Source organism: Neophocaena asiaeorientalis, unplaced genomic scaffold, assembly GCF_003031525.2.
Source record: "Neophocaena asiaeorientalis asiaeorientalis breed wild unplaced genomic scaffold, Neophocaena_asiaeorientalis_V1.1 scaffold78, whole genome shotgun sequence".
NCBI lineage: Eukaryota > Metazoa > Chordata > Mammalia > Artiodactyla > Phocoenidae > Neophocaena > Neophocaena asiaeorientalis.
In genome coordinates this window covers 12459787-12479575 of record NW_020175018.1, presented here as the reverse complement: position 1 = coordinate 12479575, position 19789 = coordinate 12459787, and the positions used below count along the sequence as shown (strand labels likewise).

Here is a 19789-nt window from a genome sequence, read left to right as displayed (position 1 = left end):
GTAGAAAACCTGAAACCGTATCACACTAGATACTTCCTATTTCCCATTTCAGTTTAAGTAAATTCCTTGATCTAGTCTTTTGCCTCTTCCTTCAGTTTTTTCTCATCTGTCCTAGATAATCCCAATTCCTTTAGAATTTCCATGTTGGGTTGGTTTTTCAACAATTAGATCGTTTTATCATTTTCCTTTGTATATCAAATGAAGACATTCCAAACATACCTTCTGTATAGTACTGTTCCTTTCAACAGTTCAAAGACTAGACATCAAATTTTGTTAGAGCAAACCATGGGTGTTTGGTTTGCTGGTTTCTTTTACCGTGTGTCAGCTACTTCATCTGCTGGGGAAAGAAGACCTAAGTCATCATCTCGCCAGTCACCTGATAAAGCCTAGGATGCACCATCTACACTACACTGTCCTCCGGTACAGACCGAGTAGGAAATCGCACAGTGCCATTCTTCCTACGCAGGTGATGTAAGCAAATAAAAGCATCCCTTTAGAAGTATCCCTTGTAACATTTACAAAGACTTTTCACCCGAAACAATGTTCAAATTAAAACCAAAGTCTCTCAACCATCTACTTTATCAGGGGTTGTAGGTTTTTGAATTTCATAGGCCAATAATACTTCCCCCCCCCCAAATATTTGGGGGTGGTTAACACAGGCTTGCTGACTTTTAAATTTTGCAAGTAAGGACATTTAAAAAAAACTTCTGGGATAGGGAAGAGTCTGCGGGCAGGAGGGGAGAGCTGAACCCTCATCTACCACAGGAAGTCAACAGGTAATGTCTAACATGATGAATCAAGTGATACTCCTGTAAGCACTTATTTAGATTATCAAAAAGATAACCAGAAGAGCAGAGTGGCTGCCTCTGGGGTGATGGATCCCAGGGGATGGGGGAGGAAGAAGGAGGGCAGGACAGTGCTGCTTCTTTATTAGAAGCACATTAGCTACATTTGGCTTTTTTCCTATATTTGCATTTTTTGCCTTGATAGAGGGAAAAAAAGTTAAAAAAATTCAGTGAGGAAAATAACTTTGTAAGCTTGAAATGGGGGCAAGTCTGGTCTTGGATCACTGAATGACGTAAACTCACACCAAAAATTATGTACTCCTATTTATAGGACTATGTTTTTGGTGATAGATAAACTAGATTTGGAAATATGCTTTTATTTTATTTCTTTTTTATCTTAAAAAAATTTTTTTTGGCGGAAATGTGTTTTAAAAAATGATGAGATCACCAACCTTTAAATTACATTCATCTAGCTTAATGAAAACCTCAACCCTCCTTGCTCTTCCTCCCGTAATTGTGGTATGGTAGTAATTTTGACAAAGACCAGCAGTAGTCTGTGGGCCACATACCATATAAAAGTTCTCTCCAGGGGAAAAAACTGGGAGCTGCACTGCAACAGGTATGTTCCACCCAAAGTTTTTTAGGAGGAAGAACAAAGGTTAACGTCCTTGTTTGAAATAATACCTCAAAATAGACTCCTTTTCCATCAATGCTGTTTCACAGATTAAAATACATGATCTCCCCTGAAAGGGGCTCCTAAGTAAGACTTGAGATGCACACAAATGTGAAAAAGAGCTGGGGACAGCAGCCAGGAGGTCTGCGTCCTAGTCTCAGGTGTGACACTGGCCAGTGACCTTGAGCAGGTGATTTAACTTATTTCAAAAACCTATTACCGTGAAATTCTAAAGCACATTCCAAAGAATGAATTAAACATAAATATACAAATAATTATAAAGCAAATGCTGCACAAGCACCACCCCAGTCAGGCAACAGAACCCATGAGCACCGCAGAAGTGCCCTCCTTCACCCTCCCTCATCACAATTTCCTCCCTTCCCCGCAAAGAGAACCACCACGGTGACATGAATGGTGGTCACTTCTCTTTGTGGTTAAGACTCACTTGTCCCTGCATTTCAAAGCAGTAGAGCTTAGCTCTGCCTGTTTTTGAACATTACATAAATTAAAGCATATTGTTAAGGACGGACCTTGCTTCTTTTGCTCAACATTGTTTATCAGATCCATTTGCATTTTGGAATGAGCCAGTGGTCAGAGTCCGTTCCTCTTCTTTGCTATATATCAGCAGTATTCTGCTGTATGACTATTCCACAATTTATTTTACCATTCTACTCCTGGTGGACACTTTGGTTGCTCCCACTTTGGGGCTACTATGAGTGATGCTCTGTGAGCATCCCGGGCGCACACACCTGGGTTATCTAGGACACACATCTAACTGCAGATGTGCTGGCTCATAGGATCTGCATGCCTCAACTCTCCTAGACTCTGCCAAGTGGTTTTCAAAGTAGCTGTACCAACTGACATGTGTCAGAGCGGAGTTCCCATTTTTCTATATCCTGTCACTTGGCATTATCATATTTTATTTTATTTTATTATTATTATTTTTTACATCTTTATTGGAGTATAACTGCTTTACAATGGTGTGTTAGTTTCTGCTTTACAACAAAGTGAATCAGCTATACATATACATACGGTCCCATATCTCTTCCCTCTTGCGTCTCCCTCCCTCCCACCCTCCCTGGGCATTATCACATTTTAAATACTCCAATCTGAGTACACAGCAGTATCTCACTCTGGTTTTAATTGCATTCCCCTGACCACTACTGAGGGGGCCAACTTTTCACGTATTTATTGGCCATTTGGATTTCTTCCTTTGTTAAGTGCCTTTTGTCCATTCTTTTCTAGTGGGTGGCCTGCCTTTTTCTTTTTTCTTGATTGAGCCTTCCTTTGGCATCCTTTCACAGATACTTAATGGGCATCTAACACTGGATTGGATATGTGGGGGATTCAATGATGAACAAGAAAGCCTGGGGTCTCTCTCAGGAACTTACTTATGGTCCTACCATCCAGGTTGTTGGAAGATCTAAAGTCAAGCAAGATAGGGACTTCCCTGGTGGTCCGGTGGTTAAGAATCCACCTTCCAATGCAGGGGACATGGGTTCGATCCCTGGTCAGGGAACTAAGATCCCACATGCCGTGGGGCAACTAAGCCTGCACACCACAGGAAGAACCCACATGCCACAACAAAGACCCGATGCCTCCAACAACAACAACAAAAAATGAATGTGGTTTCATGAATAAAAATTATTAAAAAAAATAACGTCAAGCAAGATAATAACAGACAGGGAGGAGAAAGAACACCCCAAGAGAAGGCTGGGTGTCGCGGGAGGGCAGAGGGAAGGCCGCTCACTTGTTATCCCCTCGGTCATGATGTCTGTCATCTTACAGCAGGAGGAAAGCATCCTCATGCTCAGCTGATCCACCACCAGCACCTGGAAACAAAGGGAACAGTTTACAGCCTGACGGGCACCTGCTATGATCATCTCCTCCGCTGACCCAGTCAGACTTCAGAAGGAGCCTAGAAACGCAAAACTCCGAGTTATCAATGCTTCCTACGGGGCCAGAGGTTTGCCGAGAGACATGCTAGCTTTTATTTCCCCACCAAACCTAAGCTTCTAGGAGAGTTTGCCCTCACTGATGTGACAATATTTTAAAGTTAAAAAAATTAAAGTTTTTTCCATGACAAAGAAAATACTCATAAAAATGCAAAAAAAAAAAAAAGAAAGAAAGAAAAGAAAAAGAAAAAAATTCATCTACAGCATTCACACTCGGAGAAATCCATATTAGAGGGTATTTTTTCAGGGCGTAAACTTTTCCTTAATGGGAGAATGAACACTAGTGCCACATTTATGGGGTGGAAGGAGAGGACTTCGCAGACATCATCGGGATGGACCAGCACACGTGTCATCCCGGGAGCAAACTCTGTCTCAGTTCAGACGGGAAGAATAAGAACATGCCGTCCTGGTCTAAAAGCTTCATACCTGCAATTCTTCAGCCAACCTTTCCTATCTCCATTCGGCCCACAGAGGAGAGAGGGAGCTAAAACAAAGCTATTTCTCCTCTCCTTCTTCAAAGATAGAAACCCAGGCAACAGGTGCTGGAAAAATGTGGGCCCGAAAGCATCTTGCTGTAGCACGAGGGCCAATCAGTTTTCATTTTATGAGGCAGCTTCCTCAAGCTTAGTTTAAAATTCACATGTCCACAAGTCCATTACTGATGGGAAGGGTAAGAGAGAAAGGCAGGCATAAAGAGTTCCCACCAGCTGGCCTCCCACTCTGGGTATGAGGATGGATGCTCCGGCTAAAATGTAATCTCATGAGGCCAGGGTGAGACTTCAAAAGCCTCCTGGTACCAATCAGCTCTGCTGTTCCCAGGCCCGGTGATCTTTACTACAGGAAAACTCGGGAGCAAGAATGGTTGGCATAAGCCCTTCAACAACACACGGGCAAGTTCAAGTAAGACGGTGTGCTCCCCTGGTCACTGTAATGCCCGGCCCCAGACAACCAGATGGTCCTTCAAACAAAGACTTCCTGGATGGAGGACAGCACGTTTCCGACTTGCATCACCCACTGCTGGAAACGAGGCCATAATCAATTAGATTGACTTAAATACTTGTTTCAGGTACATGACAGTTTCCAGCATTGCTCTCAATGTTAAATGAATAAACAAACTTAGTTGTTTTGTCTTATGTAGCTACAGGCAGACGGGATAGGCCAGATGAGGGCTTTTCGGACTGCTGTGTGGGCTCCATGGACATGCTTTAGGGCCACCAGAGGGGCAAGAAGGGTCCCCTCTCATCTCCCATAGCAAGCAGAATAATTCTACCTTCTGCTTTATTCAGGTAAGATCTTGTTTGAATAAAAGAGTTCCACTTCTAGAATGCCTCACCAGGTGATCTTAAAGATAAGCTTTATGACCAAGAGATTTCCTAACCAGGATCGTATAAAATGGGAGGCACAGCAGATTACCTTTCTCTAGTCCAGAAGCTTTTGGTATCCTCTGGACACAGCAAAGGTCCTCATTCCCCGCCTACATGCCTCTCCCCAACTCTACTCCATTCTTGTTTTTCCCCATGAACTCACCTTTAAGGTCATTAATTGTGCTTTTCTACTTACCTTCCACTCTCCCTTCTTCTTGACCTTCTTTATCACATCATGCATGATCTCTAAAAAAGGAGAGAAAAAGGAAGGAAGGACAGAAGGAGGAAGGGAAGGGGAGAGGGAGGAAAAGAGAGAGGGAAGGAGGGGGGAGGTGGAAGAAAAAATCTAATGTAATTTCAAGGACTTCCAACCCCTGCCTATTAGACGAGGTCATTTTCCCTCCATAGGCTTTGTCCTCCTGAGTCATGCAATTCAACCAATCTGTCTACTGAGCCATAATCAATCCACCATAAAGACAGTTCTCTTCCTGTTTCCTTAATTCAGTTGTTCTCAAACTTTGTAGTCTCAGGACTCCTTTATACTCTTAAATATTGAGGACCCCAAAGAGTGTTTGTGTATGTGGGCAAATATCTACTGACACTTCCTATATTAGAAGTTAAACTGAGAAATTTTTAAAATATGTGTTAATTCAATTACAATAATAATAAACCCATTCTGTGATAACATAGCTGCACTTCATTAAAATGCTATTTATATTTTTGTTTTTTTGGCTGCGTTGTGCAACTTTTGGGATCTCAGCTCCCTGACCAGGTATTGAACCTGGGCCATGGCAGTGAAAGTGCTGAGTCCTAACCACTGGACCACCAGGGAATTCCCAAAATGCTATTTATATTTTCCATAATAAACAATTTTAGTGAGAATACTGGCATTGTTTTACATCTTTGCAACTCTCCTTAATGTCTGGCTTCGTAGAAGACAGCTGGGTTCTGCTTCTTAAATAACCTGCTGTGAATCGTATAGCATCTGGAAAACTCCAGTGTATGTTTGTGAGAGAATAAGAGTGAGAAGGTAGTCTTATTATGAAGATAGTTTTGACCTCGAATTCCCAAAAGGGTCTGGGGTTTGAGAACCACTGACTTAAGATAAGTGCGTAAAATGCTATGACAATACCCCAGGGCACGTGAGCCCCCGTCAAGCCCCAAAAACAGACGTGAAGAGCAGTTGTGATATCTTTCCAACCCTGAGCACATCTGTGGGATGCTCTCACCCAAAACCAACACTTTTGCAAGCCACAGTTTCTATAATGTCACACCACACACAAGTCTACCCGGTCATGGAGGATTCACAGGAAACAGTGCTCTGCCACTCTTTCTAAACCCAGATCATCCACAGGCCTGGAAGGACTCAAGGCTAAGAGCTGTCATTAGCAAGTGTGCTTCAAGCATTTTAGGTCGCTCTCAAGAGCACGATGGTTCCTGACTCTGCTTTTGACTATCTACAATAATCTGATGTGTCATCAAAGTGTTCTAAAATTTTTAAGAGCTTCTTACCTGATTATAAAAAAATACACACTCATTGCAGTAAACTTGGAAAACACAGAAAAGTATAAAGAAGAAAATACCATGTATTACTTGTATGCTTGAAAAAAATCAAAAAGAAAAATCACTTGTAATCCTGCCAACCCCAAATGCATAATTAACATTTTAGTTTATTTCCTACTCGCTTTTCCCATGAACTTTTACATAGCTAAGATCATGTGCTGCATATAATTTCATATTATGCTTTTTTTCAGTAAGAAAACTCATTTCTCCATGTTAATAAAAATGCTTCCTAGGATCTTAAATGCCTGCATAATAGTCCCTGGTTTAGTCAACAATTTTCCCAATAGCCATTTAGATTATTTCCCATGTTTCAGTGTGGTGAAAAACTGGGAACAAATATATCAAATAATAAGGCAGTGGTTAAGTCACTTAGGTTACATTTGTGCAATGGATACTATGTACCCATTAGAAATAATGATGTGGAAAATACCCACTCATTCACTCAATACCACTGTTTGCCAGTCACTGGACCCAGCACCAGGGATGAACAGCAGACATCGCACTGCTCCTTCGGAGCTTACACTCTAGTGACGGAAGCAGACAAAGCAAAAGGGCAATCATGGCTTCTCACAAATGTTCTAAGGTAAATAAATCAGGGCCGTGGTAGAAAGGAAAAAAACCCAGTGTGGAGAGCTACCTTTAAGAGGGGATCAGAAAAAAAAAGACGAAAAAAACCCAAAAAACAAACAAAAAAACAGGAAAAAAAAAAGGGACTTCCCTAGCAGTCCAGTAGTTAGGACTCCAGGCTTCCACTGCAGGAGGCACAGGTTCGATCCCTGGTTGGGGAACTAAGATCCCACATGTGGTGGGCAAAAAAAAATAAAAGGGAGGCACAAAGGCTCGAGGTGGAAAAAGGAAAAAGAGCTTGACAGCTTCTTGGAACTGAAGCTGGTAGAAGCTGAGGCTGGAGGCCAGATCACAGGGGACCTTGATGGGAGGATGATTTTATCTGAAGGGCACCAGAAAGCCACCGAAGGTAGGGACGTCATCTGATGTGCAGTAGAGATGAGATTGGAGGGGGGCAAGAACTGAAGCAGGAGTACAGTCAGGACGCTTCTCAAGGGTCCATCCACGGCTGGTGGCAGTGGACATGGCGAGAAGAGGGTGAATTTGATATCTATTGGGACGTATAGCCAACAGGGCTAGCTGCTGAATTGGGTGTGGGGGAAAAGTAAAGAAAGGAAACAGGTAACTCCTAGCTTTTTGGCTTAAACAAAGAAATTGATGTAGAGACACAAAAGATTTAGAGGGAGGAAAGAACTGATCTGTAGGAGAATACAGAACATCCTTTTTTGATTAAAGATTGAGATGGCTAAGAGACGTCCGAGGGGAGATACAGGGAGGGTAGCTGGAGCTTGAAAGACTGACTTTTAGCTACAGTTTAAAATCTGGGCATTATTGCCACATAGAGGTAAGTTTGGAGAAAACCCCAAATGCTTGCAGGACCAGTAAGATGGTTTGGAAACATGGTCTTTATTGACAAGCATTCTTGTGAAACAATAAGGATGAAGCTAGTCTAAAATGGGTGATGAGGAAGACAGACTATCTAGACAACTTTTTCAAGAGGTATTCCTATAAGGTAGCAGAGAAAAGTATGAAAGCTAGACAGGGTAGACAGAGAATGTGAAATCAAGGAAGGGTTTTTCTTTTTTTTGAAATGAAAGCTTTTCTTCAGTTATTTTTACTTAATACCAATTCTTTTTTTTTTAATTTATTTTTTATTTATTTTTGGCTGTGTTCGGTCTTCATTGCTGCACGCAGGCTTTCTCTAGTTGTGGTGAGCGGGGGCTACTCTTTGTTGCGGTGTGTGGGCTTCTCATTCCGGTGGCTTCTCTTGTTGCACAGCACAGGCTCTAGGCATGCAGGTTTCAATAGTTGTGGCTCGCGAGCTCAGTAGTTGTGGCTCGCGGGCTCCAGAGCGCAGGCTCAGTAGTTGTGGTGCACGGGCTTAGTTGCTACAAGGCATGTGGGATCTTCCCAGACCAGGGCTCGAACCCGTGTCCCTTGCATTGGCAGATTCTTAACCACTGTGCCACCAGGGAAGTCCTTTGTTTTTTTTAAGATGTGAGAAATTAGACTATTTTTTTTTTTGGCCACACTGTGCGGCTTGTGGGATCTTTGTTCCCCAACCAGGGATACAACCCAGGGCCCTGGCAGTGAGAGCACGGAGTCCTAACCACTGGGGGATTCCCAATTACAGCATTTTAAAAAAATGGTATTGGCGATAAACCAAAAGAGAGGGGGAGGTTGATGATGCAGGAGAGAGGACAGATCATTCAAAGACTGAGGTCCCTGAGGAGGAGGAAGGGGCTGGGGTCTGAGACACAGGAAGAGACCCTGACCTGGGATAGGAGGCAGGGCACCAGGTCCACCCAGTGGGGAGAGGCAGGGGACCAATGGTGGGCTGAAAGAGTGGTGGCAGAGGGGAGGGGCTTCCTCATTAGAAACAAGGTCACTGGCTCAGAGTAGGGACGGTGGTGCTGTATATGGAAGGTTTGAAGAAAGACTATCAAACGTCTTCCCAAAGACTGGGAAAGTGGATATCCTTTTAGTTCCCTGATGTACAGGGATCGAACCTGCTTCCTTGCAGTGGAAGCACAGTGTCTTAACTGAGGGATCACCAGGGAAGTCCCAAAAGGGGATTTCCTATAGAGATGTTTTAGCATTTCTCGACAGTTTTAAGGGCTAATTTGAGGTCCATGACCATAAATTTAAAGTAAAACCAGGCAGCTGAGTTGTGTGATTTTCTTTTTTCTTCCCCAGTAATGTTTGATTGTCCAGGTGTACGCCAGAAAGGAAAGAAAAGTTGGTTTCAACTAGGGTTAGAGTTTCCCCAGGTGAATACAACAGAGGGAGAAAATATTCAAAATACATGGCTCTGGGAAAAAGGTATGTTACAACTATTTTTTAAAGAATAGGGCTTCCCTGGTGGCGCAGTGGTTAAGAATCTGCCTGCAAGTGCAGGGGACACGGGTTCAAGCCCTGGTCCGGGAAGATCCCACATACCGTGGAGCAACTAAGCCCGTGCGCCACAACTACTGAACCTGTGCTCTAGAGCCCATGAGCCACAACTACTGAGCTTGCGTGCCACAACTACTGAAGCCCATGCGCCTAGGGCCTGTGCTCTGCAACAAGCCACCCAATGAGAAGCCCATGCACTGCAATGAAGAGTAGCCCCCGCTCGCTGCAACTAGAGAAAAGCCCTCGCGCAGCAATGAAGACCCAACGCAACCAAAAATAAATAAATTTTTTTTTTTTAAAAAAAGGAGGGGGCTTCCCTGGTGGTGCAGTGGTTGAGAGTCCGCCTGCCAATGCAGGGGACATGGGTTCGTGCCCTGGTCCAGGAGGATCCCACATGCCGTGGAGCGGCTGGGCCTGTGAGCCATGGCTGCTGAGCCTGCGCGTCTGGAGCCTGTGCTCCGCAACGGGAGAGGCCACAACAGTGAGAGGCCCGCGTACCACAAAAAATTTTAATCAAAATGCTATTTTTGTGTGGTAAGATTATGATCAATCTTTTAAGTGCGAATTTGTGCCTTCCTATGTCCTCCCAAGCTTTTTACACTGACCATATATTAGGTATTATAATTGGAAAAATGCTCTGAAAGTAATGTGCCAGTGAACATCTTTGTGCCCAGGGCTTTTCTTTGCGCAAATTATTCTGTTAGGAGAGCTTCCTGGGTATGGAATGAATAGGTAAAGAGTATAAATATGCTGGGCTCTTGATAAATTCTGCTGAATTATTTTCCAAAAACACAATTTACATCCCCATCAGTATTCTGAGTGGCTCTCCAAAATAACATACTAACTGATAAAATAATACCTTGAGGTTTGTTTGCTAATACGACAGTGGATTAAAATGGTATATTTCACTGTCTTTTTTGTATTACCGAGGATGAACATGTTGCTTTTTTTTTTTTTTTTTTGCCATTACACACAATTAATTTAAGTTCACTGACTTTAAATTCAAGTCACCTTTTGATAGGGGAAGACAGAGATATAATCAGAAAATCAAAACAAGGATCACAAGTCCTAAAGACTGGGAATACTGGTGCAGGTTCAAGCCTTCCTGCCTAGTGATTCCTGTTCCAAAATTCTCAGGGCCTGTATTTGTTGTGGGCATTGTTGTCAGCCAATTCTAATCCTGCCCTACATTTTTCTAATCCAATACCGAAAAGGAAACAAGGATTAGAGCCCATTTTAGCATTAAGAATCAAGTAGGTTGGGCTACTTCCTCACACATAAGCCCTGACAATCACATTTCAACTCCCTTGTAAGTCCTCTTTGTGTGGAGAGAAACAATAAAGACTTCTGAGGCTGGTGTAGCCAGAGGATCTTATTTCTGCATTCCAAACCATGTATATCTATAGCCAAAATGTCCACTCCACCACCACCTAGCCTGTGTATATGGGGCAGCTTCAGCTTCTCCATAATCGTGAGGCCCATAGCCCTGGTGGACTGTGCTTCCCTCATGGCCAAAAGGCAAGAAAGCAGATTCCTTCTCAACCACATCCTGGGTAACTCCCAAACTCAACAAATCCCTCCCAAGTCCTGAGAAACACAGCAGGTGGTCTAGATTATCTGGGACACCTTCAGATGCACCCAGTATACCAACTGGAGTCCCAAAGCACAGGCTCTAGGGATAGCTGCAAACCCCTCCCCCACCCCCTGCCCCCCCGGGGAGCCCTACTCTTACCGCCCTGGCACCCATGACTGCCCTCGGCAGTGACACATGTCAGGGAACCTAAGCCCATGGCACACCAAAACATCTGAAATAGCATGACTAATACTAGATGGGCTGGAAGCTTGGGAGAAGTGGGAGCATCACCAAAGTCCTCAAAACCACAGGGGATTCCAATATCCTGTGCTCTGTAGTCCCAGAGCTCCATGCTGCCCTGACACACGCACCAGGAGTCTACTGCCCAGACACCAGAATGCGAAGTCCCTCCGCACTGCTGAGGGATTTAAGGGAGTGTAAACTCAGGCCACAGCTGCCCTCCTCTATGACTGAAATTCCCTTTCACAGTACCGGGAACTTCTAGTTATTCCAGCTCAATAGTGGCAGTTCTTCTGAAAGGCACCCTCTTAAATAAACCCCATTTGCGTGAGGGTATAAGGTTAGTTACTCAGGCAAAGATCATTCCCACCCTCAAGATTAAGAAAAAATGCCAAGGGAAGCACTGAAGTTAGATAGACCAGGGAAAATCCAGGTTCAGGCATTTGTTAGCTGTGGACCTTTTAGGCACCCCGTTTTAGGCTTCAGTTTTCTCATCTGCAAAATAAAAATTATAATACTTTAGTGACCAGTTGTGAAGGTTAACGAGACAATATGCCTGGTAAGGTGTCTGGCACATACGAGGCACTAAATAAAAGGCACCCATTGTGATGTCACGATACAGGGGCTTCCCTGATGGCGCAGTGGTTGAGAGTCTGCCTGCCGATGCAGGGGATGCGGGTTCGTGCCCTGGTCCGGGAGGATCCCGCATGCCGCGGAGCGGCTGGGCCCGTGAGCCATGGCCGCTGAGCCTGAGCGTCCGGAGCCTGTGCTCTGCAACGGGAGAGGCCACAACAGTGAGAGGCCCGCGTACCGCAAAAAAAAAATTATTCATACAGACAAGGAAATAAGAAAATTACAACACATCACTTCCACCAATCAAGATTTTTTATATAATGTAAAAATCCTATTAAAAAGAAACACATTTAAAATACAGTTTTAAAATAATCAGAAAAATATTTAGATATCAAACTCTACGGGTATTTAACCAAAAACTTCTAAACTTCTCTGACTCACAATAAACATGTGAATACTCTTTGGAATAACGGCACCAATGCGCCAATGTATATAAATCTTAAATGTAAATATAAAATTGAACAGAAGAACCCTTATACCACTTCTGAGGAGACAGAGAGTGACCTCTGTTTATCTAAGAAGAGATGCATTAATGCTGAAGCACAAGTCTGAGCCCCCAGAAAGTAAGATATTTCATGTCACAACACAGACACAGGACTGTATTTTTAAGTTGCTATTACTTAACATCGTTCTGAGAATTCACTTAGACCAGAAAAGAAAACGAGGTATAATATTGGTAAGAAGGATGCAGAGTTATCTGCCTGCAGAAATCATGGGAATCAACTGAAAAACTATTAGAAACATTAAAACCTTTAGTAAGGTGGCAGATACAAAATAAACACATACAAACCAAGAGGACTTTCACATGGCAACAGTAATCAGACTCTAGGAAGGCAGCTCCACTGTTTCCCAGTGCATACCGGGCTGGGACTCCATGCCCTGGCGATTCTACTCTACACGCTGCTGGTAATTCTGCTCTGAAGCAACAGCAAGCCTGTTCCTCTTTCCCTGACGGCAACTCAGATATCTGAGGACGGCAACCAAGCCTCTTTGAATGTCTTGCTCTGGGCTGAAGATGCTCCTTGCTAATAAACAATTGCATCTCCCTAGGTGGAATCAGTAAAGGTTACACAAAACAGGAGGAAATGGTTCAAGTATTTGAAAACAAGCCTTCCCAGTACTCTCAAGATCCTTCCCTTAGAAAGACCCATGTACACAGAAACTACTGGCAACTAACTACAAACCACTTTAATTTTTTGCCTTATGATGTTTTTAATAATATAGACGTAGCACATTCTTGTTGAAAAATTAACAATAGAGGGCTTCCCTGGTGGTGCAGTGGTTGAGAGTCCGCCTGCCAATGCAGGGGACACGGGTTCGTGCCCCGGTCCGGGAAGATCCCACATGCCGCGGAGCGGCTGGGCCCGTGAGCCATGGCCGCTGAGCCTGCGCATCCGGAGCCTGTGCTCCGCAACGGGAGAGGCCACAGCAGTGAGAGGCCCGCGAACAGGGAAAAAAAAAAAAATTAACAATAGAGAGCTGTATAGTTACAAAGTGAAATTTCCCTCCTTACCCCCACTCTTGAGGGGAAACAACCCCTCAGGGTTTAGGGGGCAGCCTTCCAGATCCTTTTCCATGCACATACAGGCAAGCGTGGGATTGTAAACACATAAACCCATGGCTCCTTGGCAGAGGCCTGTGGAAGTAAAATAACTTTCAATGATTCTACTTCTTTGGTGCTTAAGAACACTTATATTGGAAAGAACTTTAGAGACCATCTAAGGCCAGAGTCTAGGTCCCTCATTTTCGGATTGAGATGCTCCTGGAAAACACAGCCATCTGGAGTGGGTAAGGCCACCAACTGGTCACTCCAGAGTGAGCAGAAATAGGTCTCTGGATCCCTATCCAAACGCTTTTCCCACTACACATACTGTCTCTCAGACACCAGCACGGACTGGACTCTGCACTTGAACCTGGGTGTGCTTTTCTTTGTTATATTGCAATGATCACCTTGACAAAGTAAAGCAAAATAACTCTGATGGGTTTTGGAGCCAGATGGTTAAGGTTCAAATCCCTGCTCCTCCACTTACCAGCTGGGACTTTGGACAAGTTATTAAATCTGTGTCACAGTCTCCCCATCTATAAAATGGGGATGGCCACACATGCCTCATAGAGTTACTGTGAGGATTAAATTATTTAATGTGTGTAAAGCACTTAGTTCAATCTTAGAATGGTACTTAGCACTGTTGGCTACCACCAGCACCATCGGCATCTATTTTAAAGGTATCTGACCTTCCTAATAAGGCCCGGTACACGGGCCTCTCACTGCTGTGGCCTCTCCCGTTGAGGGGCACAGGCTCCGGATGCGCAGGCTCAGCGGCCATGGCTCACGGGCCCAGCCGCTCCGCGGCATGTGGGATCCTCCCAGACTGGGGCACAAACCCACGTCCCCCGCATCAGCAGGCGGACTCCCAACCACTGCGCCACCAGGGAAGCCCTCTAATTGGTTTCTTATTGCTCCTCCATTGAGTCTGTGATGTGTCTCCCATTCTCCCGTTTGTTTCTCTCCATTCAAAAATGATGACTTATTGAACACCTGCTATGTGCCAGACATCCTTCCAGGCACTGGAAAGACCACAATGAACAAGCTAAACAAGATTCCTGCCCTAAGGTGCCTATACCTGATGTGGAGGGGAGAGACAGCCAATACACACAGGAGACAAATAAAATCATTCTGGAGCGTGGTAAGTGCTCAGAGGAAATTTTAAAGGTTAATGAACTAGAATGTGGTGGGGGTATGGGAGAAGGTCCTCTGAGGAGGTGATGAGGAGGAACCAACCCAGTGAAGATCTGCGGGGAGAGTTCTCCAGGCATGGGAAGAGCAGGTGCAAAGTCCCCAAGGCAGGATCAAGGATGGGACAGCCTAGGAACAGAGAGACTCAGCAAGCTCAGAAGAGGAGAGAGTGGCCCAGGCTGGTCTTTAAGGTAGCAACAACTGGCTGAGGACTCCACAAGTCACCCACTGTGTTCAGTTCCTTGAACACTAAGCCTCATTCATTCACCTCAAACATGACGACGCCCCCCACCTCCCTGCACCCACCCTCCTGCCCCATCTCTGGCATCTGGCATAAAATAATGATTCAGCAAATGCCCGCAGGATGAATGAACCCCTGAGTGGCACAGCTAAGCAGTGCTTGCTGGGAGTGAAACGGGCAGTTCTGTTCAAGGCTGAGTGAGGTGACCCCACCCAGGAGCTCTCCTCAACCTCCCACACCCCGCTCCGGGGGCCACCACTCTCCTGACACCCACCCACCAAGATTCAGAACCCCCAGTTCAAAAGTCTCAGAGACTCTTTCATAGGGATTGCTGGGGTGAGAGCTCTCTCTATTCTTGAGGAACATGACAGGTAAACTATGGCTATTCCGGCCAGTCCAAGTTCGCAAGCCAGAAGGATCTTGAAATGTTTTCCCCTTAACTCTGCTTATTCAAATTCAGCGAGGAGTGTGCTATTATGTGAAGGTACAGATACACATGTTCATATCCAAAGTTTCTGCTATCCTAGCATTTCTCTATATACTAATTTTTAACCAGTGTCTGAGATACCAACAGCCTTAGCCAAAATACTTTTAAAAGCTCTTATTAAAGAAAAAACTCAATCAATAATTTAGTCCCAATAAGGAAAAAGTACCCACATTTATTCAAGACTTACTATATGGAATACATTGTCCTATACATTTTCCATGTATCCTCTCATTTAAAGCTCATAGCAACCCTCAGAGATTAATTATTATAATCACTCCCATTTTACAAAGGAGAAAACTGAGGCCCAGAGAAGTGAAGTGTCTAGCAGTTGCACAATAAAATGCCCATAACCACATGAAGTCTATGGAGGACATTAAAAAATATATATAAATCAATTTCTTGATCTCCAAGAACTTGCAGTCCTGTTTGGGAAAGCAGACATTACTCCTAAAGCATAAAAGTCAAACAGCTAAATGAAGAGCTACCATATGATTCAGCAATTCCACTGCTAGGTATAAGCCCAAGAGAAATGACAACACAGGTCTACATGAAAACTTATACACGAGTGTTTATAGCAGCATTATTCATAATAGCCAAAAAGTAGAAACAACCCAAATGTCGATCAACCTGATGAATAAATAAATGTGGAATATTCAGACAATGCAATATTAGCCATAAAAAGGAACGAAGTACTGAGACGTGTAACATCATGGATGAATCCTTAAAATGCCAGTCACCAAGGACCACAGATTGTGTGATTCCAATTACATGAAATGTCCAGAATATGCAAATCTATAGAGGTAGAAAGTAGGTTAGGGGACTTCCCTGATGGTGCAGTGGATAAAACTCCACTCCCAATGCAGGGGACACGGGTTCGATCCCTGGTCTGGGAAGATCCCACGTGCTGTAGAGCAACTAAGCCCGTGCACCACAACTCCTGAGCCTGCGCTCTAGAGCCCGTGAGCCGCAACTACTGAAGCCCACGTGCCTAGAGCCCAGAGAAGCCACCGCAATGAGAAGCCCGCGCACTGCAACGAAGAGTAGCCCCCGCTTGCCGCAACTAGAGAAAGCCCACGCGCAGCAGCGAAGACTCAATGCAGCCAATAAGTAAATAAATAAAAAGAAAGTAGATTAGATTAGGGGACTTCCCTGGTGGTGCAGTGGATAAGACTCTGTGCTCCCAATGCCGGGGGCCCGGGTTCGATCCCTGGCCCCAACGAGCCCACGTGCTACAACTTAGACCCAGTACAACCAAATAAATAAATAAATATTTAGAAAAAAAAGAGTTCACATGCCACAACTAAGGAGCTAGCAAGCCACAACTAAGGAGCCCACCTGCCGCAACTAAGACCTGGTGCAACTAAACATAAATAAATAAATATTTTTTAAAAAGGGGGGGGATTAGTAGTTGCCTAAGCTGGGGTATGGGGGAGTTGGGAGTGATGTCTAAGGAGTATGGAGTTTCTTTCTGGGGTAATGAAAGTGTTCAAAAATGGATTGTGATGATGGATACACAATTCTGTGAATATACTAAAAGCCACTGAATTGTACATTTTAAATCACTGAATGGTATAATGTGTGAATTATATCTCAAGGAAGCTGTTTTTAAAAAGTCATCAGAGAATTTTATATGAAAACGTGTAACTCAAATAACAAATGCAGTTTTGCTTAGTATGGAACTGTTCCATAGCGTCTTCATCTGAAGACAGGTACTCTGGCTTACTGCTATAAAATATGTATGTAAAATTATAGCTTAATATAGTTTTGTATCTAAACTGTATTTTGCAAAAGTGAGAGAGACCAAAATAGAGACCTCAAATTGCCAGGCACGGGGCAAAAACAGGGTACCACTCCCTATAAACTGCTGCATGACAATTGCTTAATCTGAGAATGTTTCCAATGAAGTTTGCTTTTTTTGGGGGGGGAGGCGGGAAAGGAAGAGAAGGGAAGAGGTCACACGCGTTAGAATGCGTGGAGATGGGTGAACGATGGCTTGGTTGCGTTGCCCTGGTGAGCACACCCAGACATTGCATAAGACGCAAATGTCCAAAATGTGGACTGCTGCCAACATCTGAGGGGAGTATGTGATGATAAATGCCTGCTATCTGAGAAACCAAAACTTAACCTCAGACCCATAAAGATGCTGGACAGTGTTACAGGAATGACAATTCACTTTCTCTTTCATGGGAAATCCTCATTTTCGATCTTCCTTTCTCCCTCTTTCATAAGATTTATAGTCAAAAGGTTAAGGAGCTAGAAGCTCTCTAAAACAAAGCCTCCTGGACCTTGGAACTTTGATTAGTAAAAAGAAAATCTCAACCTGGGGACAAAAAGAGGTTAGAGATAGGAGTTTCCGGTTGTACTTTAGATGCAACGGTCACTTCCCCTCAGCTCCAAAAGAGCTATTTTCTTCTTCCTAAGATTGCCTACAACATGGATAAAAGGAACTGTGAAGTTACCAAATATACACAAATAGAAAAATCAATCAAAAATGGGATCTGAAACAATTCATCTCTTTTTCATATCAATAGCTTATAATAGTAAATACTATTTGGTTATATTAATATTTTGAAACAAAAAGACCAAAGACAAAAAAAAAAAGGTGAAGTGGCAATTAATCTTCCAGGACAGAAAGCACCGTTTCTCATAAGCGTTGTTGAATAAGACTTTTTTTTTCAAAGAAAAGAGTCTAGAATGAGGGCCATTTCTGTACAAGATAGTGATAAGCATGCAGTTATTTGGGAAGCATTTTACATTTGAGAAACAGAGAGGGAGAGGGAAAGGGAGAGAGAGAGAAAGAAAACACACTGCCCTCATGCATTACCAACAGCAGCCGACCTTATCTGTTAATATTCCTTTTCAGCTGCCAGCTTGTACCTGTTTCTCCGCAAAAACCTTGTCCTCTTCCTATATAGACTCCATGACGACTGCAGTAATTCCTCCTTGAACTGCAGAAATGGAGACTAGGTACCTCTCTAGATCCTGGCAGGAACCCAAGATGTGGCCAGTATCTTAAATTGGTACATGTAGAATTGAATGGCTCCAAATCATATTTCTTGACTTAAATGGGAGTGTCCCTAAGGACTAAAGGGTTAGGCAAAATACACTTTGGAAAAAAGGGGAAAAGAGTGTTTCATATAATTCCAGAAACCCAGAGCAGACAAAACATGGTCTAGTCTAGTGGTTCTCAAAGGGGAGTGATTTTGCCCACCCCCCAACCCCTGCCGGGACAATCAGCAATGTCTGGAGGCGTTTTTATTTATTTTGCGGTACGCGGGCCTCTCACTGTTGTGGCCTCGCCCGTTGCGGAGCACAGGCTCCGGGCGCACAGGCTCAGCGGCCATGGCTCACGGGCCCAGCCGCTCCGCGGCATGTGGGATCTTCCCGGACCGGGGCACGAACCCGTGTCCCCTGCATCGACAGGCGGACTCTCAACCACTGCGCCACCAGGGAAGCCCTGGAGGCGTTTTTGATCTTCATGATTGGAGGGTGCTATGGGTATCTAGTGGGGCGAGGCCAGGCATGCTGCTAAACATCCTACAACGTACAGGCTCATACAGCCCAAGATGTTAATAGTGCTGAGGCTGAGAAACCCTGATCTGGTCCATTTCATAAAGAAACTGAATCTCAGAGAGATCAAGTAACTTGTCCACAGGAGTGGTGGTAGAAATTACTGTACTTCCAAGGTCCAAGATTCTGACCAGCCCAATCTGTTCTGCTCTAGGATTTAACTTGCTACAAGTCTTCAGGTCTCAGATATTTAAAAATGTGTAATCTCACACAGCAAGACAAGGCCACAAGCTCAATCCCCCTCTGGAAGCATCAATGCAGCCATTCAATAGGTGTCCAACTGACATAAGACAAAAGCCTCAGGGAAGCTTCAGGAAGGCAGGAAGTACTCCCCACACCCACACGGCCCAACACACACAAAGGTCTAATTTCAGGAGGGCTGCTACCTTTTCCCAAATCCAGGGAACTGGTTACAATAAGACGCCAGGAAAAGAAAATATCCTGTTGGGATTTGGGCTCAGATCAAGCACAGGAAGAGGGTGGAGCCCCAAAGAGAAGAAACATTGAAAATCCAGAAGAAATGGCTGAGTTTGTGCAAATTTTCACCAAATATACAGACTGAGTGATCGTCTCAAGCCAGCCTTCCATCCTCTAGAGAACAGATTTTGCTTTTTATGTTTTCAAATTGGCTTATTAGTTCTGCAATCCCATTATTTTTTGTTTTCCATTGCCTTGGCTGGGCTAGCCCGCTTTCCACTTCGTTCTGTTATTTCACATTACGTCCCATTTGAACTCTTGGTTCATCATTTTTTATGTTTGAGAGTGCTTTAAATTGTTTTCCCTGTACCTGTCTTCTTCTAGAATAAATCCTTTACCTGAGCCTTTATGCCATGCTTCTATCATTTTTCCGTATCAAATGTTCACAAAGATCCTGTGCAGAGTTTTTTTTTCCTGCTTTAGTCACCAGACCGGAGGCAATTCTCTCTGGTCGTCTATTTGTATCAAAATGCATAGGTGGGCTATTGTCCCCTCCTCATTTACCTAGGCATTATTTGAACATTGCCCTCAGA

At 44.0% G+C, this 19789-nt stretch overlaps 1 protein-coding gene across 2 annotated transcripts in view; it reads right to left on the bottom strand.

Moving 5' to 3' along the window:
- Positions 1-5018, bottom strand: part of STXBP1 (syntaxin binding protein 1) — a 37280-nt gene extending 32262 nt beyond the window's left edge. Inside the window, exons 1-2 of one of the 2 annotated variants that reach the window (XM_024762599.1) lie at positions 4974-5018; positions 3209-3290 (exon numbers count right to left, since the gene is read on the bottom strand). In XM_024762599.1, coding sequence (XP_024618367.1) covers positions 3209-3290; positions 4974-5018 — 127 coding nt within the window. The remainder of the gene's footprint in view (positions 1-3208; positions 3291-4973) is intronic. The other variant, XM_024762600.1, reaches the window with a different exon arrangement.
- Between the last annotated feature and the right edge of the window lie 14771 nt (positions 5019-19789).